The 24,730-nt window shown below is 38.7% G+C and overlaps 1 protein-coding gene across 4 annotated transcripts in view; it reads right to left on the reverse strand.

Moving 5' to 3' along the window:
- The window catches only part of SPIDR (scaffold protein involved in DNA repair), a 209,819-nt gene that overhangs the window by 117,560 nt on the left and 67,529 nt on the right, over nt 1–24,730 (reverse strand). For all 4 annotated transcript variants that reach the window (XM_055799070.1, XM_055799069.1, XM_055799071.1 and 1 more), the window contains exons 7-8: nt 24,362–24,462; nt 10,605–10,824 (exon numbers count right to left, since the gene is read on the reverse strand). In XM_055799070.1, coding sequence (XP_055655045.1) covers nt 10,605–10,824; nt 24,362–24,462 — 321 coding nt within the window. The remainder of the gene's footprint in view (nt 1–10,604; nt 10,825–24,361; nt 24,463–24,730) is intronic.

Consider the following 24,730-nt stretch of genomic DNA (forward strand, 5'->3'; position numbering starts at 1 on the left):
GGTAAGGATTTGGACCAGTTAACAACTGGAAGACACAGGAAGAGAATACTTTTATATATAGTCTGATCTAAAAAATAAATACATATAAGAGTTGCCTTCCCCCCCACCCCAAAAGGTTTTATTTATATTTAGGCTGTGGAAATAACTTCCCCCCCTTATTTTCCTGTCTAAGATCAGCTGGTGCTAAGGGCTGTTTCAGGGTAACCAGTAAACCTAATGGGATTCCATTCCTTCCTGCATGGCCATCCTCAAAAATCAGGAAATTACAGCCATATCTGAAGTTACCAGCAACCAAAGGCAATTCTCAAGGTTTAGGTGGACTGTTCTAAAAGCTGATAACATGGTAAGTTGATTTTATTTAAAAAAAAAAAAAAAAAAAAAAGGCTTGGCTTTGAGTATAGCTAGCAAATAGCTCCCGGCTGTACAGCAAGATTGGAAAGTGAACTCCTGGAGTCACATATCTTCCCAGCAAAATTAAACAATCACCTCATGCACAACTTCTCAAATGGCACGCCATGAGTGTCGGACAAAGGAGTCTGCAAAAAGACAAAGAAAATACTGGGAAGCTTATTTATTTTTGTCCGAGAGATGGAAGGTAAGAAATATTAGGGAAGATAATAACGAACTATCCTATTCTACATAAAAAGTTTTCAAATAACTGGAAGAACAACTATAATATACATTTACTGTAAATCTGGGCTCCCTTAAGCCTAGAAACCCTGTAAGTTCCAGCAACAGCCTATATCAATAAAATTTATCTCTTCCTCAATCTGGACATTCACAATGCATAAAATAGTATCAGCCCTATTAAATTACTATTTATGACAAGCTCAGGGAACCAGAAGACAAGCAGTACTTGCTAAGGCACAGATGCAATGTACAAGTCTCACTTAGCTGAATTGCCCATGTTTCTCAAAAACAAACCTCAACTTGGGGAAGTGATTTGTTTCTGGGAAATGCAAAAGGCAGACACGCTGTGCCATGCTAGGAAGACAAATGAAAATACAAATACAATCAATGCAATTTCTGGTTTTATACTGAATCTAAGGTGTTCTCAAGTTCAGTGCTTTCAGTGTGCAGTAGCACACAGCGTTCTAGTAGATATTCTGCCATTTTTTTCAGAGTAGTTACGTTATGATCTATAATGTCTGTCCCAGCAATACTTCAGAGGTGGCAAAAGGGGGTAGGTATTTCTTCACAGCCTCACTTCAAATTACAAGGTATTAGCTGAAGACGCTGACAGACCTGGGTTTGGCCTAACAGCTGTGCTGTGAACAGCAGCAGAAGCTTCAAGATGGACATGCAGTCCTCTCTTTTATGCCACCCAAGGAACATGGACACTAAGGATAGCAATTCCCAGGAAGACTGTGCAAAGCCCATCATCATGATGTGCTCTACAACAAGCATGCACCACACAATAAAAAAAATAAAAACCCAAGACTTAAGAAAGGGGGAAAGAAAGAACCATCAAAACCAGAAATAGCCACAGAAATGTTCACTAGGCTTCTTAACTCTTTTATCAAGGAGAGAGCCAAGAGATATCATTTCAGAGTCCAAAGAGGTTAAAGACGGGGTAAAAAAAACCAACCCCAAAACAAACCCAAAAAACCACACCCACAAAAAAACCCTCCAACCTTCCCACATACTGCCAAGTATGATTTTTTTGGAGCCACACCAGTTGCTTCGCTTTCAAAACACACAGTGAATCCCTCAAAGGTAAAATTAATGGTTGTACACCACTTCTAATGTCATGGATACTGTTCTGATACTTCTGCTGGGAGAAAGTTGGTCTGCCAGAAGGCTATACTGGGACAGTAACAAGAGGAATACTTTTCCAAGACATCTCGGGAAGCTGTCAAAGGAGCCTACCACTCAGGGAGAAGTAATACATTGCAATATGCATGGTTAATGTTGACTCAGAAGAATGGTAGGAAGAGAAGCTTCATGAAACACACAAAAGGCTGCACTGAATATTTCACAGCTGAACTGCTTTATATACCAAAGTACGTTCTTGCTGCCAAAAATACATAAAACCACAGGCATTTTTTCCACGAGCTTTTACCGAAAGGAAAGCGATCTGCCTGGTAGAATTAACAGCGAAATTTGTTCTTCCCCCTTCTCCCCATGCCCCCACCCCCCAGGATAGCAGGGATGTTTTAAATACTGCATTATGGGTAGCAACATTCCAAATTTTTCAAATGCTTGAAAGCAACATTCCCCTTTTGTAATACTTGGGGTTTTAATGATTATTTCTGCTAGGAGTATAGTCATTAACTTTTGCTTAGCTAAATATGACATACAGGAGGAGGAGTCTGAGAAAGTATACCTTCATGTGGAAGGGAATGACCAGACATGACAATTTGGTAAACTCACACTTTATCCATCTCTTCGCCCACACAAATTTGAATAAGGGCACCAGCATGCTTAGCATGAAAACCCACTGTGGTATAAAATATCCAGCATATTCAAAGCCCAACACAACTGCATACACAACTGCATGCAAAAATCTTACTACACACCTACCATTACAGTAGCAAACCACACCTGCTAAAGAGAATGGCACTTGACTTTAAAATTGCTTCTCCATGATAAGCTATGGAAATACATTGTATTTCACAAAGTGAAAGTGCTGAACAGCAATCCAACAGGAAAAAATAATCATTTTTCAAAATGTAAATTTTTAAAAAAAGATTAGCTGATTGCTAATAATCTTAAACATTTAAACAAACCCATTCATACAGTCAAAACTTGCTCTTTAGTGGTTAAACTACTGCAGGAATTTTGGCACATAGTCTTTTTACAAATTAAGTATTGTTTTACACGTCCCAAATGTGTTAGTCATAAACATTAGCAGAGGAATACAAATCACAACTTTTTAATAACCCTGCAGTAATTCTGAACTTGTTCATCTGAACTTATTTAGCTTGTTTTTCCTTCATGACTGGATAAAGCAGACTGCAGGATTTTGTGCAGTGCCAGGTCTTGGCTCCATCAGTTGCTCATTAAACAAGATCTGGAATTTAGCATTGGATTGAATGCACATGGGAACTCATGTGAAGCTGCTCGTATATCATTGATAGCTCCGTTGTTAACACAAAGTTTATCCAAGACGGTACATTTTTTGTTGACTTGAACAAAGCTGTTCGCCATCCTCTGTTTTTGACGTCAGTGGACAACTACCCACTAACAGTATCTGTCACTACAAAATGCTTGGAATTTCCTCACTTATAAAAGCTGGAAAGTTTCAAGTATAGACCTTTCATTAAAAAAAAAAAAAAGTACACATTATTAGCTTTCAGGATGAGAATATTTTGTGATTATTAGGATAGGACATTTTCACCGAGTATTTTTTTCCAGTAACCTAAAAATCAAATGTAAACAGCATCACTGACCATAAGGAACGGATGTTTAAAGCCATAATTTTCTTCTTCTGATCCAAAAAACCATGGACTCAAATGTATGCTAATTCCTCAACATGTAAGCACCACGGTAAGGTGATTAAGATTTTTCTCATTAACTGGACAATACAATCATTCTAGTAGGACCGATGTTGGATCCATCTCTCATATTTGACACAAACGTGGAAAACCAGCCCCCCAGCATAAACCAGGCTATTTACATCCACTGCCTCCTTCTTTATTCTTACAAGTGAAATGGCCCATATTGAAGAAAGTTGTCCTGGTGGAGGCTCCCTCTGGACCATGGAACTACCTCCTGAGCACAACACAATGCTCCTTGTAGGCGAGCTCTGTGCAGGCTACCCGGATAGCCCTTGCTGCATGTGTGAGCCAGCAGCATAACAGCTGGCTGCACGTACCCAGTTCAGACAGCTATCTGGACAGACACACAGACATATTCTACCCCTGCAGGAGGTTTCTGTGCTGACAACAATGCATTTCAACCTTGACCTAAAAACCAAGCTGCTGCTTCGCAAACACACCACTTGCTTTTGACCCCTCTGATTTGGCCGAAAGCAAACATATCAACAAAACCCAGTGCTTCACTGGTACAATACAGTGGAAATTCCCCTTTTTCAGTGTGTCAAGATGCCACCAGCTATGAACCCAGAGACAGACAGTCCTATTTAAAAATCCAGTTTTAATCTTCTACAGAACTCTCAATCTATTTTCTTGAGGCTCCCATCTTCCCCAAACATGCTTCTGTTCTTTTCTCCATGGAAAAACCCTTTCATAGAGAGCAGTTCTTTCATCTTTGTTTTTCAGGGTACTAATGTTTTATGTATGACATCCATATAATACATCTATCTATGCCATGTTATAAAAACAAGCACATCTATCTCCCTGTAAAAGTGCAACCATGTTGCTATGTTTCTTAGACATAACCCATATCCAAAATACCAGGTATCTGTTGCTGCAGGCGATTGTGACAAATCATAGAAATGACATAAATGATTTATTCTCCTCTTGGAATCAAAGCTTTATAATGCTTTTTTTTTTCCCCAATTATGTCATCCACCTACGAAGGATCATAATTATTCATTGATCTGATTACTAAGAAAGGGTGGTGTTTTGATATTCTACATGCAAGGTGAATAAACACAAATAATACTAATAGTTTAATGTCTTTAGTTCTAGAGACATAAAATAGGATATACCTAAGCAGCTCTACAGATACAACTTTCTCCCTTTACATGAGGGGATGGACAAAAAAAACCAAATTTATTTTTAAAAATAGAAAAATTAGTAAAACCCCAAGGCCTGCTCTGTCAGAATGGACAAAGCAACAGAAGCATTGAAGAAATTATATTAAAAGCTTGTTAGAGACAACTTTCTGTTCACAAAAAGTATCTGTATTCCTATTCTCAAAAGAGAACTGATCTCTTTGGAATTGATTGCACTAAGAAAGGTATATCCTAACAAAAAAAAATATACACACTTGCAAGAAACCTGCAGCTGCTTCAGCTTCTTCTGAAAGAAGCTTCTATTTTCACAACTGCATGACCTCCGAGAAGCAATTCCAAGCAGATATGATCTGATCTTTGGCTCCAAGGCCATTCCCATATGTACTTTAGAAATAGTGCCCACACTGGCTTTACAGCTCTGAAGTTTTGTAGAATTTTATCTTTTGAGTGAGCCTTGTCCCTCTTATCAGGGTCCTCCCACTCTGCTATTGTAACATCTTCAAAGAAAGAATGTAAAGGCAGAGCTGACATCTTTCTGATGGGAGGGATCTTTTTTTCCCCTCTTTTCCATCCATTTGAATATTTTTATATGTATGTGTATATATATATTTGTAAACGCTTAGATTTCATCAAAGGAAGATTGTGAACATTGATCAGTTTTGTCCAACTGACCAATCAAGATTCAAAGAAGCTGCCTCTTTGTGGAGTAAGTAGAGAAACTGAATTTGTGTAAAAGATGTTCCATACATGTCTTTAATTCATATTCATTTTCTACCTTTGTGGAAAAAGAAAATTTCAAAGGATATAGATGCTTTTCTTTCTTACAGAGCAGCATTAGGTCATTTTTGCATTTCATTAATATATGAAGCCCAAGATCCTACTTTCACATGTTCTTTCTTGTGATAGGGAGGTATTCTGTAACAATGTTCTTAAATGCTTCCCTTGATGGGTGAGAGCAACAGTGATAAAAAGTCTCCATCTTCATCAAATGGAAGGCAAACCCTCTTCAACACCAGTCACACATGCTAGGTCAAAGCACCTACTTCATGTTAGCTCCCCGTGTTGGTACTGTTATTGCTCACCAGGATTATGTAAGAGTATGCAATGTAAGACAGTGTATTAAGACAACAGACAAATCACAGCAACATATCCACTTATCCTAAGTCCTGTTATTGAGCCAACAAAACAGACTACAGCATTTCCAGGATAATTCTAAAGTAGAATACGTAAGTCCACAAAAGTAGATCGCTTCCCGTACATAAACTTGTTCAGCTTGCCTGCATGTTTCTACTGCAACTTCCATCACTGGCCCACCTTCAAGGATGGAGATGCAAGGTTTCCTCGCTGTGTATCAACTGATTTGCAGCAATGTTTTGTACAAGCTCTTCTTGGCAGTAAATAATTCAAACTCTTCTAAACCTCTTTTAAGGAGAAACTGAATCTAGTGTAATGCAAGTAGAATTGCGAAGTCTACATTAAACACTTTCACCAGGCACTGGAACACTTTCAAAGCTGAGTAATTATGATTCCCTGTGGTTTCATAGGTTATGAGAAACTAAAGAACAACTCTGAAGTTGCTTGTTGATGTCACAGAGTTAGAGTGTTTTATATACTTACCATACTGAGTTCCTAAAATAAACTTACTTTTTTTCTTCTTTTTTTTTTCCCCCTCTTCACCTTTTTTTAAGCACAGAGAAGAGAAGTTGCACAGGGAAGAGCAGCTATCCAGCCAAGGATCTTGTCTGCTGCCAGTGCATAACTGCCAATGTTTACAGGCAATGTAAGAACAGAACACAAAGTGGATCTGTCTCCTTCATACTGTCCCAGCCCTCCAGTTAACCAGCAGCACGTGAACCTCCTGAACTAGTGGTTTCATACCAGGCCATCACATTCAGTAGGTACAGATCGATATCTGAGCCTGTCCAAATCAAACTTCGTCTGTGGTTTACATTGCTATTGCCAACAGCTGTATTAATATCAACACACTTCTAGTAGTTTAACTTCAGAAACACATGAAAAACATTTCAGAGTCGTTAAATTTAATTGCAAGGAAGACTTCTAATCTGCACCATTTTCTTCAGGTTAATTTATCTTGAATATTCAACAGCAGACATATCTATGAGCAGAAGGCAGAAGTATCTGAAGGAAACCGTCCTCGAGCCCTGCTGTCAACAGAAAAATGAATCCTGAAGTCTCAAAAAATGCCAACTTTTACCACTTTCTGTTAGGTATGGTAAATTACTTCTATCATTTTTACAATTAAACAAACAAATTAACCTCAGATAAATTGAAGCCATAAAATCACCACCAGTGGAACCAGGAAGCCTTTGCTGCCATTCACTCACATCTTTGCAGTACCAAGCAGTCTTTGTTTTTTGATGGATATGTATTTCTACAAAGTGAATAAAGACTTAGGAATCAATTTAATTAGACTTAGTAATAAGCTTTTTATTTTCCAGTGGTTAAAACCACTTAATGATTCAGATTCAGTTTGTAAAAATTATGAGGTGTTCATTTAAAATCTTAATCCAAGAAATTGCTCAGGTGCTGCAAAGACAACCAAAGGCAAGCCTGCGCAGGCAGGGGCTGGCAGGGCTGAGCACTTTTGCCTGTTGTGTTCCCAGCTCGCCAGACACAAACCAGCTCCAGCCCAAAACACTCAACCATTTTCATGTGATGTGTCCAAGTTAATAGGCTTTATTTAGATACAACACTGCAATAATACTTCTACACAGCCCCAAGATCAGAGCAGTCTTCCATCAGACAGCTCAGAGGCACTGTAGCTGAGCTCCTTCCTCCACCAGGCACGCTGGTTTGAAAATGTTAATCAGCCTGTCAGGGTTGGTTTCCCTGTAGCAAGTGACAATTCTCACATGAAATCCCTTTCATTCAATACTGTAAATAGGTACCTTAAGACACTAAACTTGAAGAAATCCATATCCAGTTATAAAGAAATCAGGGCTCAGTGCTGCAAACTCTTACTCTGACACAAAGCTCCTCTAAAAGCTGGTGGGACCACTCTTCATGAGCGATGTCCAGGTTGGTAAGATTCTTATAACCAGACTCCTGTCAATACTTTATTTTTTTTAAATTCAATTGCTTGTATTCTAGTGCTGAAGTATCATGGGATTCTGTATGCAAACAAATACCAACAAATATATCAACACATCTCTAAACACTGCTTCCCAAAGTATTTATGCGTCTACTGCCAGAGACATTTCACATACCAAGCTGTGCACTGAGTTCACAACACATACAAATACAGTTAAAAAAGCAAAGTAATTTTACAAAGGTTCCAAAATTATACATTCAAATTTTGCTTATAAATAGTCACATAGAGAAGCAGCAGCCTGTGTGTCTGCATCTTAACCTACCCAGCTGCCTGGTGAGAAAGCAAAAAGCAAAGAATTCTACTCTCAGGACGTTACTTTACAGCAGTAGAAGCAGTCCACTTATAAACCACCCCATGTCAACCCATTCTGCCTTACCATACAAATATCTCAAAATACAGGACAACGACGCACAATGTGCTGTGTGTCCAAGTGCACACAGATCATTTAAAGATTGTCCCCCCTTGCATTTAGTTCTTTATTTGTTCCCTTTTGCTTCTGACTGGTGTTATCAGTAAGATATATAAATATGCTTATTTCATTATGTCAAGGTTAGAGTTAGTTAATTCGTTTTTACACTGGTCACACATTTGAATCAACAGGAAAGCATTTTAACCCTAATAGTATTTGTTTTTAACGACAGAAAATTCAACGCAGAGTAACAGAAACTACATTTCAGCACAGCTCTCACATAAGAGTTTAACAGAATAGAAGCTTGGAAATGCGATAGAGGAAACTTCCATTAAGTGTAGAAGTCCAATTTCCAATTAATGTAAACTAGAAGTGCCAAATAATAATCTAAAACAAAACCACTCCTCACCCTCCCCCCTCCCCGCCTCCAGTAGGTTTAGTTTAACAGTATCCAGCCCAACTTCTTTGGACTTCTGGCAAGTAAACAAAGAGACGACTGACATTAAGATAATTCCAAAACGATAGAAAATAGGACTAGAGATAATGCAGTTTTGCCACTGTTGACTAATGTCTTTATAAAACGCCTTGAGAGTCACATTGGTAAGGACAGCAACTCTGACCACACAGACATATCCCCTGCCAAAACATTCTGGGTTTATGAAGTAACCTTTTGCTTACATGAAAAGTGCATCCTACTGAAATAAAAAACAAAAGCAAATAAAAAGTGGTATTTCTGGAACAACAGTCAGCTATAAAGTTTTCTCAGGAAATCTCAGTTTATATATATATATATATATATATATATATACACACATATATATATGAATGAGTTTTATGTCCAGAACATCTTAGAATTTAAACAAATGAGAAGACTACACTAGTACAGTTATGGATGCTTGTAGTCTGGAAAGGATCTGTTACATCTCCCCAAAGCAGACATGGAACAAGCTGGAGCAGTCTGGGACTTAAACATGCTAAGCATACTAACAGTAACCATTTGGGGAAAGAAAAAAGGAGGGGACAAAAGAGATTGAATCACACCCTAACTAAAACAGCTTTGCTGGTACAAAAATCTTTGTGTAGGTTAAGGTCTATACAGAGGAAACATAAAGAGGAAAACAGAACTAAGACGGCAGTTTGCAGAAGAGAGAAACAAGAAGAAAACGGAAACAAAAGCAAATGTAAAGCATGAAAGGAAACTTGTTGAAGGAAGAGGTAAAAAAGAACAAACGTTAGTACCTTTGGGGTGGGAGGAAGAAAAAAAACAAAGCAGCAGTGACTTATTTCATATTAGACTAGGACTTAATTTATTCAACTGTATTTCCCTTAGCTACTGATCTTTTCACATGTAAAATATCAATAGTTGTATCTGTAGCCATAATAAACCACAGATTAAGTAATTAATTTTTGAATCACCTCCAAAAAGAGCTAACCAACATTTTAGAAGTGAAAGATTACAAATTGGGGAACCTAAAAAAGATTTGCAACTATCAATAAAGATAAAAACCAGGTACGAACCTCTGCAAAACAGGAAGAGCTATTTTGCAAAAGGATATTGACAAACACTAGAGGCAGGATTCTGCTGCAGCTGGAGGTTAAAACTCTGGTAATGAATGCTGAAATACATAAGAAGAAAAATACTTCCTCTTTTATACTTTGGGTGGAGAAGAGTGAAAAGAAGAAGTAATATTCCCACTTTGAAGTTCTCTTGAAGTTTTATAAAGAGCAGACATTCCAGCCTACAGCCACCATCAACCAACTGCTTTTCTAGAAAAGCATCGCTTTATGCTACCCCTTGAAATCAGCAAAGTAATCCAATTCAGAAAAAATCACAAATGTAGACCAAACATTTTGAAGAATTCCAGAAAGGGTTGCACCGGAGAGGAATTTGGGGAACTGAAGGCAGTGACAGCAGCAGCAACATGGAACTACTAAAAATGTGTCTAATGATTCCTTAAGAACAACATGAAACTCTCATTTCTTCTCCCCTCCCCCCCCCCTTTTTTAGCTGCATGTTGTTTTTGCTGAATGCTGTACAGTTAATACAGGCTTTTCCACTGAAACATTATACCCATACTCACAGCAACAGATGAGCATTCCTGAACTACTTTGCTACCAGAAAGTATGCACTTTATTGGCCTTATCATTGATAAGACATTGCTCAGGCCTTTCCATTCCTCTAAACTCAAAAATATTAAGTAAAAACAAAACTGAAGCCCTGAGCAACACTAAAGGCATTATGATACACATTTAGTTGTTATCTGAGATACCTTTAAGGTATCTGTCAAAGTCTCTCCATCTGCCAGAGACAGATGACCAGAAGAAAGCCCTGCCCCCCCCTTACTCCAGAAGGTCTTTCCTACAAGAGTGCAGCCAGCATGCCACCAACCCCACTTTGTTCTGCAGTGCTACAGCAAGCGTGGCCCGTTCTCCCTACTCACCATGGAGGGTAGATGTGGATGACATCCTGTGGCTTGCTCTTCAGGTGAGCTGCTGTCTCTCTTGCAAAGAGGACTTTGAGTATTGGTTCTCCTGCACTGATGACAGCATCATCGGATGAAAGCATAGCAGGAGACTGTTCCAGCTGCTGGCAGATGGCAACTTGTATTGTACACTCTTCAAACATTTCTAAGATCTTCACAATTAAGACACCGGTTTTATCTGGAAAGTAAATTAAAATGAAAAACAAAAATGCAAAATCTGGATGAGGAGAAAGAAATTATAAAGATGTGCATCCCTCTGCTCTCTGCAGATCTGTCTGAGTGAAAAATCTACGTGAGTAGAATACACTGCCCTACCAAAAGACTTACGTTGAAGTTTTGTGGCCATTTTTCTTTTCTTCATAAATACTATTAACCGTGGAGACGAAAGCCTACCTGCACTTCTTCTAAACACCAATGAAATCACAAACTCCTCACAACAAGTCCTCTCCCACCACATCTGAACTTTTTAATATTGCAACTCATTCACTTTATTCAGTCTTTTTTTATTAGATACTGCATAAAATAAATTTATTTTAAAAAAGAATAATCACACTGTGTTAAAAGTGAAGCTGTGATTGCCCTCCTTGACCTTTCTCAAAGCAAGAGTTGTCAGGGACCAAGTTAGAAGAGTTTCTGTTAGGTACAAAGCATCTAAAAGCTGACGACTCACATTTAGGATGAATGTGGAGAAAGAGGGAGTAAGATATTCACTGCCTAAAAATAATTATCACAAAACTTATCATCCATTTTATCAGGAGGCTATCAGGACACAGAAGGCTCTCTCGTTTTAAAGAAACAAGAATAGATACCAGCATCCCCACAGTTCAATTCTAAGCACTTTTGATATGCTGAACAAGAAACAACAGAAATGATATTACTTCTACCTCCCTTTGCAGTCTGCACAGGGTAACAGCTACTCATACAGACCTGAGTCCGCACTGTAAGATTATGTAAAATTTATTCGCTTTCTCACCTAGCCCTGCTCAGATTTGCACGCTGGTCAGTGAGGAAAGAATTGTTGTTATCTACCTGCCAAATGCTACGAGCAGTTAGTGGAGAAAGATGGTGCCAGAGGACAGGGCAGCAGCACCCTAATTCTACCCATGTTGATTCACAAGCTGCACTGGGAAAAACACAGCATCCTGAGAAAAACAGCTGAAATAAATTATAGTCTTCCCACAGCAAAGAAGCAGGGGAGGAACTACGAACATGATACTGGAACTTAATGGCAGAGCTGTACTAGTTATTTGTTTGTTTATTTTAAGGCCCATTTCTCAACTGTGAATGTCTTTCCTTTGGAAAATAAATGAAAATATCTTAGTTACGGTTTATGAGAAACTTTAAAATATTTTTTCCCTGTTTGTATTCCCCAGTCTTTATTACATTTTATGCTGAAACTGAAATAAAGTAATTTTGAAATATAAAACTGAAATATTCTCAAAACCACTTTTATGTGAATCAAATTTTCATCACATGCAACATACTTCTGCAAAGTGTTCTGTTTCCCATGAACTGGTATTTTTCAGCAGCATAAAGGGTTCCACCAGAAAGTCCTCTATGTGATGTACACAAGACATTGGTGCTCAAGGCATTACAGCTCAACCTCCTTTTCCAGATCTGAGAAACAGCAGTAGGAGAATCGATGCTTTCTGCCAAGTCCTGTGAGACTGGCTGATGAAAAGAAGTGGTTGCCACTGCTATTACTCCTCACTGCTGTCACCTTCTGAGGGAAGGCTGCAACATCATGGTGCCACTCTAAATACTCACTGCACTGTGTTAAGGTCTGCTTATGTGCAAACTTCTGCTAAGCGTGAGTGCAGACTAGTTTTCTATGCCTAAAGGCAAGGACTTAGAATATTCACACTTGAATTGTGTTTTGCCTGACTAGCTGCAGTTGTGGTCCTCTGTCAACCCCAAGTCATCTGGCACACAGAAACAAATGCCCCTAACCACAAAAATTCTCAGCTTTCAAAGTGAGCATTTACCTCTCCCCTCTAGACATACTGCATAATTTGCATTTTCATCCACTTTAAAAACCAAGTAACAAAATAATCAGCTTCAATTTTAAAAAACAATAAAAGTCTATAAAAACCAAGTATTAAGACAGCTTATGAGAGAGACTGTTCATCACTTCTGAACTACACATTTCTTACACACAGAATTTTATGACAATTCTTACTGGTCAACAGCGTACATGTTACTCAGCTGATAAAGCAGGTTGAAGAAAATGAGTGACAACCTAATAACATTCTTCTTTTAAATACCTCTAAAACACTAATAAGTAGTAAGTAAATCAAGAACTATACCTATATGAAAGCTTCTAAAAGGCACTGGAGGAAAAAACCCTACCAAGTACCAGCGTCTCTTGCAAGCCAGTCTTAAAGTTGGTGCAAACACTGAGAGCTGATACTAAATGGAGCCGAATGTTTCTATGTTAAAAGCATCACAATTTCAGCTAGCCAAGTCTCACACTTGGCACACATGCACATTCTACAGAACCACAGACTATTTGTTTATTTAGATGCACAGAGATAGTTTAATGTAATTACTCAGAAATTATTACTGATGATGATAGAATGCTCTCTCAAACAGCATGGCAAAGCACTTTGGATTCCTGGCATGTGATGAAACACTGAGGTTCAGAAAGTAGCTTCATTTTTAATTCATTTGGCTCTTGTATTGTTAAGTCAATCAAAAATAAATCAAATATATGTGGCTGCACATTTAAGGGATAATTTGTGGGCGAGGAGATAGGCTGGATCACTGCAATTTCTACAGTTTCCAGAGAATTTTACTTGTTTGTTCATCTGCATGAAAAGCTTACTGTAACATTTTGCAGTGTTCTCTTTCACCCTTGGATAATTCACAGAAGTTCTTACTTCCTTGGTGAAATCCTCATTCATGTAATTTCACTTGCAAAGCAAAATTACAGCCCAAGAAATTAAAATTCACAGATGCACAGGTTTCCTGGCAATACCTAGTAATCTTAAACCAAGGAAGAATATCTTAAAATAACATGTATTCAAAAAGGTGCAAGCAATAACTGTGCTGCAATCCTGCCCGTTCCTACACTGCATATTCCTTCATTTCCCATTCTGCTGTCTAAAGCACTTAAGGATTTCTTTCTTCAGGATTAGTTTTTAACAAAATCAATGAGCTAATCCAGCTAATTGCAAAGCCACCAAAGCACACGAGCAGGTATTAGGGAAGAGGAAGGATCAAGTAAATGGAAAGGGGGCATGTGGGGCAGGAAGGGACTGAGAGATGATGGTTCTTTTCAGTAACAGCCCAACCAAGCTGGATTAAGCCAGTTTCAAGACTATCCAGTTACTTCTTTTTTCCCTTAAGGTGCTCAGGCTGGACTGTCTTTAAGAAGCTCCTTCAGCACACAGGAAGAACAGGCAAGATGAGGTTACCGAACAGAGATACAGCTGTTCAAGGTGCGTGGTCCACAGGCACATTTGATTCCATAAGCATACACATGTTCTGCAACTCCTGGCCAGACTCTCATCTTTTTTGAGCCTTAGTGTCCGCAATGGATAGACACATGCTACAGCAATGAAAACATAGGTCAGAGCATACCTAGTGTTAACTTTCAACTGCCAACTGTAGGCATAATGCTATACATTGGAGGGACCTTGAGAAAGAGTAAGAACTGCAGGTACCTATGGAATGCTCATTTAAAAAAGCTTGAGCTTGTTTGCTTGAAGGTAACCTTTCTTCCCCCGTTGAAAGACAAGCCCACATACACACACAGAGAGTGAGCATACAGCTGCCTGGATGTGTTTAGAAATCTTCCATTCAAGCAGCAATTTGAGGACTGCTTAAGAAAGCAGCTCTTTGGTGCCAGATGCCTCTGTTGCACTCTGGCAACGGCGCAATGCTTGAGGGAGATAAAGATTGAAACCCAAATTGCTGCCTGATCAGCATCAGACATAGGTGCATTTCTCAGGAAAGCCTTGGGCACTGTGAGCTCCTGGTGACAGAGGGCTGCTGCAGCTCAGCAGTCCTGGAAGACAGCCTAGCACAGACAGCTGCCCCTTCTGGCACCTCTCTGCAGCCTTCACAGTCAGCTGGGAAGTCAGAGAAAACATGCACTGACACAGGCTCAAGGATCATTTGAAAGATCTGGCCCCATGAATATAAACAGAGAGCTTATTCATCCCAGGGACATGAAGTATAAATTCAATCCCTGATACGCAACACTTGAGGTGCCACAAAGAGAGATAGAAAGGCGCTGATAAATCTGGTTGAGTGTGAATTTTGAAGAGGTATTTGGAATGTACAACGTGCCTCCTTTAAAAAGCACCATTTAAAAGGAGGGGAAATCAGCCAACAGGGCCTGTAAGGCTCCGTCACTTCTAACAGAATTTTCCATAAGAAAAAAAAAAAAAAACTTTCACAAAGACACGCAGCAACATGCTGGCTACTAGTGATTCAAAATGTTGGCCACAGAAGGGCTGGAGTACAAGGAAAATCAGGTACCACTGATAAGCTGGGTTAGTTTCCACCCTTAGAGGTCACATCAGCCCGTTGCAGAACACTGCTGCAGTAAGTGCCGCCCACTGGAAGGCAACAGACAGAAATCATTGCTAGATGGACCGTGATCAAACAAATTAATTCCTCTAGACCTCACAAGTGGTCCAGAATGAGTGAAACCAGCAGGAGCAACTGACTGGTGGGAGGAGGAAGCCATTTAAGCAGGGAAGTATTTCTGGTGAAGCTTCTCTATGATTGACAAGAACCTCCCTCCCAGCCAAGAAACAAGAAGGTCTAACAAAAACCATCCAGCAGCCCTGCCATGAGGGGTCGGCCAGGCAGATTCAGCACCACCCCACCAGCACATGCTGGAGCCACATCTTCAAGCTCCTCAGACACAGATGAAAAAATCCCGATCCAAACCTAGGCAAGTGGGACATTAGCCTCTCATTGCTACTGTTAGGAGAACCTTTGAAATCACAGGGAAAGGTCTTTTTGGCAACAGTAGTAACAGAATGAACCTGGCAAAGACCTTGGGAATAATTTCCAGAAAAGCCTGATGCTTCACAATTGTGTGATCAAAACAAGTCTATGTTATGTACATGAGTTCAGAAAAGCAACAAGTAGCTTCATGGTAGGAGAAAGAAAATTATTTAGAATTACTAAAACCACAGACGTTAGTTTTGGTTCAGAAAGTCCCTAAGTTAGAGATCTTTAGGAGATCATCGGAAGAATACTTTGGGGAAATATCAAGTGTTAGCCCTGTTACAGGTTTTCCTAGGCATTTAGGTAGCTCTTGTCACTGCCAGAAACAGGATCTTAGGCTAGAGTAATTTTTTGTTTGATCACCTAGGAGATCTGTTCTTACATCCATAGTCAATTATTTAATTCCAATTGACCTCTAGGATGTTGGTGTCTCACTCCAGTTTGCAATCCAGACGTGAAGTAGCTCAATTAATCCATGAACATATTTCAAGTGCGTGGAGATGAACAAACAAATTTCATGCTGAATGCATCAGTTTCCCCAGTTAGTTCCTTTCATTTCTGTTTATTATTTCAGTACATAGGGTGATGCTGCCCTTCAGTCATATACCATGTCATCAAAACATGTTTTGATGCAGTACTTTGCAGATGTTCTGCATTACCCTGAATTCCAGGAGGGTTAAATAAGAAAAAAAAAATAATTCCCTGTTCCTTTGGAGATCATGGACCCTGAGATCTTGAGCCTTTGGAAAACTTCAACATGACTCTACATCTCTGGCAGAGGGAATGACCTTAATCTTCAGACCTAATAAAGTGGCTTCACAGCAGATGCATATATTTAAGCCACATCAACACCAAATGTACATGGTCACAGATGATGATGCACTGGTCATGCCAAGGGCAGACTAGGAGGGAGTCTAAGAAGAAAGCCATTCTCCTTTGACTCTTTAACAACCAAAAAGCAGTTTGGAAAGAATAAAAGGAAAAACATTGAGGAGGAGAATTAAAAAAAAAAAAAGTTCAGACATTCTGACTTCAGTGCCTGAAATACAAGTCTAAACTTCATTTTAATAACTCCATAACTACCAATAAGGAAGACAAATGAGGAGAAAAACATAGAAATTATGCTCTTTTGGGGACTGCACATTTTATGTTTTTCTTGCTACACTGTCACAGGAAGCTGAACACATGGCAGGGAGAGGATCCATAGGACCTGCTGTATGGGAACTGCATCAGATGTTAACATCAGTAAGACTACATGCAGTTTCACCTCACTTGAGTGAATTTTGCTGAAGTGTTACTGTTCAAATGATACAGAAGAACACCTGTAGCCTTGAACAGAAAGCTCTCAAAGGGAACAAACTCTCTTTTGACAGCTGATAGAACTCTAGCAGCAAAGGAGGCCCTACAAGACCTACAGGGTGAGGAAAAGTGCTTTAGGACAACAACCTGGGGTATGCAACATCTCCCAGGTCCTGCAGAGGAAGCTGGGACAGAAGGTAATTTACCACATTCTGCATGATTTGAATGTGTTAGCTGGGACAGCCAGGGCACCTCCACGCAGATCAGCTCAGCAGAAGTAACAACAGTAACACCACCAGCACATCAACACGAGCAAGCCAAACGCAGGCTGACTCTGTGATGGTGGGTACTCCTGAATTTTTCAATCTTCCATTCTTCCATAAGGATTTAAAAATCTTGCAGTGTTGAGGGAATGCATCTCACCCACAGGGCTGAAGGACTTGATGTGCCCATCTGAATATAACAATCATACATGACACACAGTAGAAATAAATTTCCATAAAGGCCACAGTAACAGTGCAGAAAACAGTGAACTACAAACACACAGAACAGATCTTACAAACACAGAAGAAAACTGGAGTTTAGTAAAATGCTAAGCAGTGTACAGCTCTGCCCCACTGACCATTCTGGAAAGAAAGAAAGAAAGAAAGAAAGAAACAAACAAAAAACCTTCATACGCTAGCATGAAGAAGAGAATAGTAGAAATTATTATTATTGTGATAGTAAAAAGCCTCTAGTAATAAAGGACAGGCACCTACCTATCACTAAATACATGTGCACTATCATGCAAAGCAAGAATGACAAAATAACAGAGAAACTTCTCAGCCACAAGACCTACCCCATAAGTCACATGGATAAAAGAAACCAAGCAAGCAGGGCAAAAGGTAAAAGAAACAGTCCTTCAACACCTTCCTTTTAAATCGCTAAAAAAAAACAATACTCATGCAAGTAGAGCTTTCTGAAAAACAAGACAAACAAGAAAACCCGAGGGATTGGGAAGAAGATGAGACTGCTTGAAGTCACATTAATATTTGAAAAACTGCTAACAAATACTTGTTTCATGCAAAGGCAGTCAGGACAACCTGTATTTGTTCTTGCCAGCTAAACAGTCAAAATGCACAATTCTTGATCTTAATGATATCTGAATTAAAAGCATCTGTCTTTCTCCCTTATAAGAAAAACAAATTACTATTACTTTTGTCAAAAAGCTATCAAACAAATCATATCTACAAACTGCAGTTTAGAAGCAAATTTGTGCTGTACCAGACATAGTTGACTTTTCTAAACAACATGGCTGAAAAGTTAAATCATACTTAACTGGCAAGTTCTTTAGAAATATGAACTACAAGAAATACAGGTGTTACCCAGGTCTGACCCAAGTCAAATTTCTACTAATCCTAGCTAAAAGCCTTTATAAAATACTATTTCTCGCTGAAAGTACAATGGACCATTAATGTTGGGAATAGCACCTATTGCACTAAGAATGAAAGTAAATTTCTTCTTTTGGTTCGGATGGGTGGATCAGATACACCTTATGGAAGTATGAAGTAAAGAAAACCCCAATTTATGCCTTGTTTAATAAAGCAAACCAGCAACACACTTCCAAATTTATCTCCCTCAGTTATTTTTTTCCCAGGCATTATTTCATCCCAACATCATTTAACTTCTAATTGTCTAATGTGGGTTCCAAAACTGCAGTTGCTGGACATGCTCCTGGGACAGCATTTACTATCTGCAGTGGAAGAACAGCCAAGCCTGCATTTTCTAGTTCAGGCCATAAAATTTTACTTTCAATCTCAAGTGTAAAAAGTAAAAATATCAAAATACAGGCATAAATCAAAAGAAAAACATTCTTTTGCTTGGCATCCCATTATTATTCCTCCTCCTCCCTTCTGTAAAAGATTGCAGGTGCAGTTACTAACAAATTCAGCAAGCAGGTAGATACCAAGCAGACCCTTGCAATCCAAAGTCAATGTTGAAAACCAGGTAGAGATTCCAATGTTTTCACAGCCTGTACAAAAACATCTGGTTGCTATTCTGATCTATACATGTTGTTATTCTTCCTGGGCTGGTAACTTCTGAAGCCATTCAAAAATATTTTTCTCAAAGACACACCAAGTCTTGCAGGCATGATGGCTTCTTGCCACATCTATATGCATTTTAAAAAGGCTGCTGAATTTGGCTGTGCTTTAAACAGTATACATTCTTTATAAGAACATATGTAAGCTACTTAAAATGACTGTGCATGCCATTATTGTTTCTCATAAAAAAAACCCCCAAAACAATACAAAGAATTCTTGTTTGAAAAAGACAAGTTTACATTTGATTTTTTCCTTCCCAATGCTGTAACAAGTTCAGACAGTTGACTAGTAAAATAAAAAAAATTAAACATAAATTTCACCACTTGCCAAATTTTGTCTGTAATTTATAGTATTAAATCTTAAGTTATAAAAAAATCTATCAAGAACTAAGTAAATAAGTAACAACTAGCAAAGCTCAGACTTTCATGCTTGCAGAAGAATTCTGCATGGTAAGAAGAAACGCCGTTAAGGACTACTCCTGTTTTCTTCATCCATAGAGATAAATTTTTATGCAAGTCTCATGGCATTCAAGCTGTTAAAATCCTTTCTTCCTATCACCTAATAGTCACTGAAACTGAAAGCAGGGGGAGTGATTGTTTATGTCCTCTTCTGCAAGTCTTTCTGCCTTCCTGAAAATGTGTTGTTACGTGTGAAACCCTGTCCTCATCTCCAGGGCTTCATCCTACTCCCTTCATGTGGGTGCTCCACTTGCCTCAGCAAACTGAAGAATTGTTGCTCCTTGAAGGTCACTTCACCCTGAGAGGAAGGAGCAGCGTGGAAGGAAACATCAACAGTTTGGGTTTATTACTGAAATTCAATTCTAGTCCAATCCCAAAACTCAATCTCAGGCCAACAAATACTAAATATCTTGTATCAGACTACAAATGCTAAGGAATAATATGCTTATGTATTTTAGGTAACAAACTGTTTAATAACTGGAAGGAAAATAAAAACAATAGAAAATAAAAAGTATAGGAAGAAAAATATCTGAAGTTACAGAAGAAATTTATATGAGTTTGCTTCAAATATTGTTGGTGTCCTGTCCTATAGACAGGAATGTTGCCTGAATGTAACTCAGAAAAGCACTGTTTTTACTTCTGCATCATGCAATCCCCGTATAACAAGTAGACAGGAAAAAGGTTTGGGGTTTTGCTGATTGTTTTTTTTCCTCTCTCAACTGTCCAGATCTCCTCTTTGCCCAAACAGGAAACTTCACAGGGAAGTTGCAGCACTGCATGCAGGAAAAAAACCTTGCAAGTGGTCTGAAAGCCCTTGCACATAGTACTCTCAAACCATCAGCTTGACTGATCAGAGACTTGCTGTTATGGGGACTGCACACCTCTCAGCCTCCCTTACATCCTGTCAAGAAAAAAAAATTCTGGATTTGTGGCAAAGAGCCCAACATCCATCTCCGTTAGAACTAACCACAGCAAGCATCCAACAAACACTGCATAGCATGGGCAAGCTTTCGTCTTCTCTCCTTTCAGGCCTCTGTCTGATATGGTTAGCTTGGTTACAGAAGTGGAATGACCAATCACTTGCAAAAACACATATCCTTAGTAAAACACAGGGACCGGCTGCCAAATGCAATTTTGACCCAAAAAGATTTATTCTGCCCTGCAGAATGAGTCGGCCAAAAATGAGACCCCCACGCACTGCATAAAAACCAGAAAGTGCGTGCTGAAAGGCGGCGCTCTTTTCTGGGGTAGTGATTCATCCCAGTGACCAAGAGGCAGCCAAACCACAATGGTTACTTACAGAAAGGGGTCAGGGGAGCAAACAGAAAGAAATTAGGAAAAAAAAAAAAAAAAAAAAAGCCAAAACAAGGGGGGTTTGGACAATGTGGACATTGATACAACATAAAAGTAAACAACAGCAAAACAAAGGCATAAAATTCTGTAACATGAAGTGCCTAACGAGGGGGGAAGGGCCCGCACTTCTGGAAACATTTCTCCTTAAATCTCAAATGGAAGGACGACTTCAAACTGATCTCATTTGAAATCGGTCCCCTTTGCTTTAGCAATGAAATTCTGGTCTGCATGTCTATGGGATATCCAAAATGATGTAACAGCTCTCCCAGCAGCTAAGTTACTTCAATCCTCTGCATTAATCTTCAGGCTCCTTTGATAACTCATTCAAGCTTGTCATTTGAGAAGTTCTTTCCTCTACTTTTGTAGCCAAAGTCAGAAACAATCCTGGAAACAATGTGGTTTAGAAATATTACGGGGCAAAACAGAAGTACCTCAGATTAGTTAGACACCCTTAGTATGAACCTTAAAAGATGAACGCTTAAAGTGGTATGCATTTGCTGTGCTGACACTTCACATTTCTAGACTAGAAGCAATTACAAGGTTATCTAGTTACATTACTAGAATTTCAACCATTCTAACTGACATTTTCCAAACCAAACACCAGTTTTGTTTCAGTGACATGAAATGGTATGGCCATTCAAAGAACAAAACTGTCAAAAATAAATTCTTTCCCAGATAAAAAAATATCCCCCAAATATTATCAAAGCTATTTTAATGATTATTTTATCATCTTTATGCTTTGGAATAAGGTTTGGGAATTGGAAGTGAAATTTTGGCTGTGAAGTTGAAGTGTATTCCTAAATTATGGCATGTTCAGCATCTTTCAGAAATTTTAGCAAATGCTCATAAGGTAAATGAAACAGTAGTTTGTCTAAAAGACTTCTAACTTGCCCAAGTTCTTGTAGATTTTCACTACGATGACAAAAGGGATATCCCAGAAATGGTTCATCTTCTGCCAAAACTAAATCATCTTGAAGACACTCATCAGAATTTTTAAAATGTACTTAACAGAGCAAGGTATTTTCCCATAGCCTTTTTCTCATAAAATGCTAACAAATTCTGACTCATTTTCTGAAAGAAGAATAATCAAAGAAAGGAATTCAGCCAGAGGCAGACTTTAGCATGGAATATTTCAGCCTAGGAGTTAAAATCTAACAAAATGGTGAGCAGTCAAACACAGCGTTTTGTAATGACACCTGTGAAGCTAGGACAAAAAGAATATTAGCATATTAGCGATGTTACAAGTCCATTACTGTAGAGAACACTACAGATTTTAATTTTCTTTTAAAGACAGAACTATTCAATATCAATTTCTGTTCCATATTTCAGAAGCAAGAGGATGTCCTCATACCACACGAGAGTGATAAAGTAACCTCCTATCCATTAGTAACTCAGGTGGAGGATAAACATGCAGAAGGCTTGGCTGGTTTTAAGTCAGTGTGCCTGTATAATTTTCAACACAGCAGTTCTGAAAAGAGTTGGCTAAAGACATTCCTGGTTCCCTGATGTTACTTTCTAGTGAGTCTTCAAACACTGGAGAAATTCCAGAAAACTGAAAGGATGATGATATTGTGCTACAATTCAGGAAGGGCAAACAAAGTGACCTACAATAACTGGACATCAGCTAGCTTGACATCAGATCTAGGCAAAGTGACTGGAAAAATAAGTAAAGAATTAAGGTCAGAAATATAACGTGCCATTCCGCATGGGTGGCATTTTGAACACATAGTATGCAATTTGCCACAGAATATAAGCCCTCTAAAGCTCCAGTGAGAAACGGTGGGAGTAGTTTTAGCCAATAGTTTGGGTATGACTTAAAATCATACAGCCTGCTTACAAAAAACCAACCCTTTTCACTATAAGTAACGTACCCTTTAAGTGGAATGCAAAAAAAAAATACAAAAAAAAATTTCAGAGAACTAACTTTGTGAATTACAGTTAGAGCTTTTTATCAGTGGAGAATCACAACCAAGTAAAGAGCAGTTCCAGCAGGATTTGAAAATAAACACTCATGCTATCAAATGGTTTTATCAATGACATAAAGACAAGTTAAAAAAATAATATAAGAAACTGTGTGGATACCATTAATTCAAGAAAAATTGTGACTAAAAGAGGACAGGAGTGACATACACAATGACCTGAACTGCAGTGTTAGCTGGGTATACTCAAATGAAGCAGACCTGGATACAGTACAAATACTTCCCTGTGTTTAGGTAGACAAAACATAAATGGTAGTTGGTGGGAAATGGGATCTCAGAAAACAGCTACAGATGTTATGAAACCATATTGGACAATCAATTCAATGTGAAGTCCCCAGCATCATGCTGTGACCAAAGCCAGACCAGACTCATATACTTACTAGAGGCCTTGAACATACAGGAGGCTGAGTAGTGAACTGGACCTGGCCAATGGTTTTGACGAGACTAAAACTGGAGGAATACAAAGTAGCTGTGCTTGTTCTTAAGACCATGTTGAAAAGTTTGAAAGGGTGCAATAAAAAGCCATGAAAATCACTTGAAAACTGGCAAAAATGCTTTAGAAAGCCTTAAAAGAGTTCAGTCTGTTTAGTTTATGAAAATTATGAGGCAGCGTGATTTTGCAATGCAAGTGCCAGAAAGGGAAAATGCCACATACTAAAGAGTTCTTTAATCTAATGGAGAAAGGCTTTACAAGAAATTAAAGAGGGGAACTGAGGCCAGACAAACTCAGATTTGGAAGAGAACTCATTTTTAAAAATTTGGGAGTGGAATTAAGGACAAACTCTCAAGACAAGTGATAGACTTCCTGATCTGCATGTTTCCAAATTAAGACCAGAGGACTGAAAAATAAATGGAAGTTAATATGTGCTCAGAAACAAGTAGTCAGCTTAATACAGAATAAATGCTTGAAATTTTGTAACCTACACACACACACAAGCTGACAAAAAAGCCTAAACATTTCTTTACACTTAAGCTCTATGAAACCATTATCTCTCAAGAACTACTACTGAAAGAAGGTGCTATCAGTCATTTGTCACTAACGTGCATAACTCCCACCGTTTCTCTCTAAGTGCCCACTGTAGTCATGCTTCACACTCATTTCATGGTTGTATTCGGTTTGTCCATATTTGCTGTCATTAACAATTTCAGCACTCACCCATGACTTCAAACCAAAGAAAAACGAACATGGAAAGAGGAAAAGGTGGTTATAAAGAAACAAGAACAAAAAAACCCATATGCACACTCATAAATTAAACCTTGAGTTGTCCTACAACCTGCTGGCAACACCATTTCCCTAGGTGATGCTGGAAATAAAGGAGTTGTGAAGAGTCCAGATGGATGCTATTTAAAACAATTCCTTTACCCCTAAACGTTCAAAGACTTTGATGACTGAGATGTTATAAACCATCGTATTTCACTGAAATGCAATATTAGGTCAGAAGACAATCAAGACAGCATTCAACTCAAGTCAGGCAAAACCCACAAATAATATAAAGTTCATTTGTACCCCAATGTGGGCCATAAATACACACATGTAAGTATGTACTTTCACAGAATAGTGTATGTATAATGTTTCTTACCTGAGGGGATTTTAGCATCTGAAATACACTGATGCCTCCAAAAGCTAATGGCAGATCTTTCTCTGTTCTGCAGTCGACATAACCTCTCAGCTAGCCCACCCCTGCAGAGGATAAAGGAATGTTCAGTTTTGCCAGGAATCGGTATTCAGTTTTGCCAAGTGACAAGCCATAGAACAGATGGAATATGTATGTTTTGACCCTTAGAGACAGAAACATACGGTAAAATTAAATTTTGCAGAGTAGTTCTCTTAATTTTGATTTTCGAATCGATGTACTCCCAATAGAACATACACTTAGGGTCAATACATACAATAAAACATATTCTGGGTGTCCAAAACCTTCATATTTTCAGTCCTGTCTCCAACACAA

The sequence above is a fragment of the Falco peregrinus genome, chromosome 3 (genome assembly GCF_023634155.1).
Source record: "Falco peregrinus isolate bFalPer1 chromosome 3, bFalPer1.pri, whole genome shotgun sequence".
Taxonomy (NCBI): domain Eukaryota; kingdom Metazoa; phylum Chordata; class Aves; order Falconiformes; family Falconidae; genus Falco; species Falco peregrinus.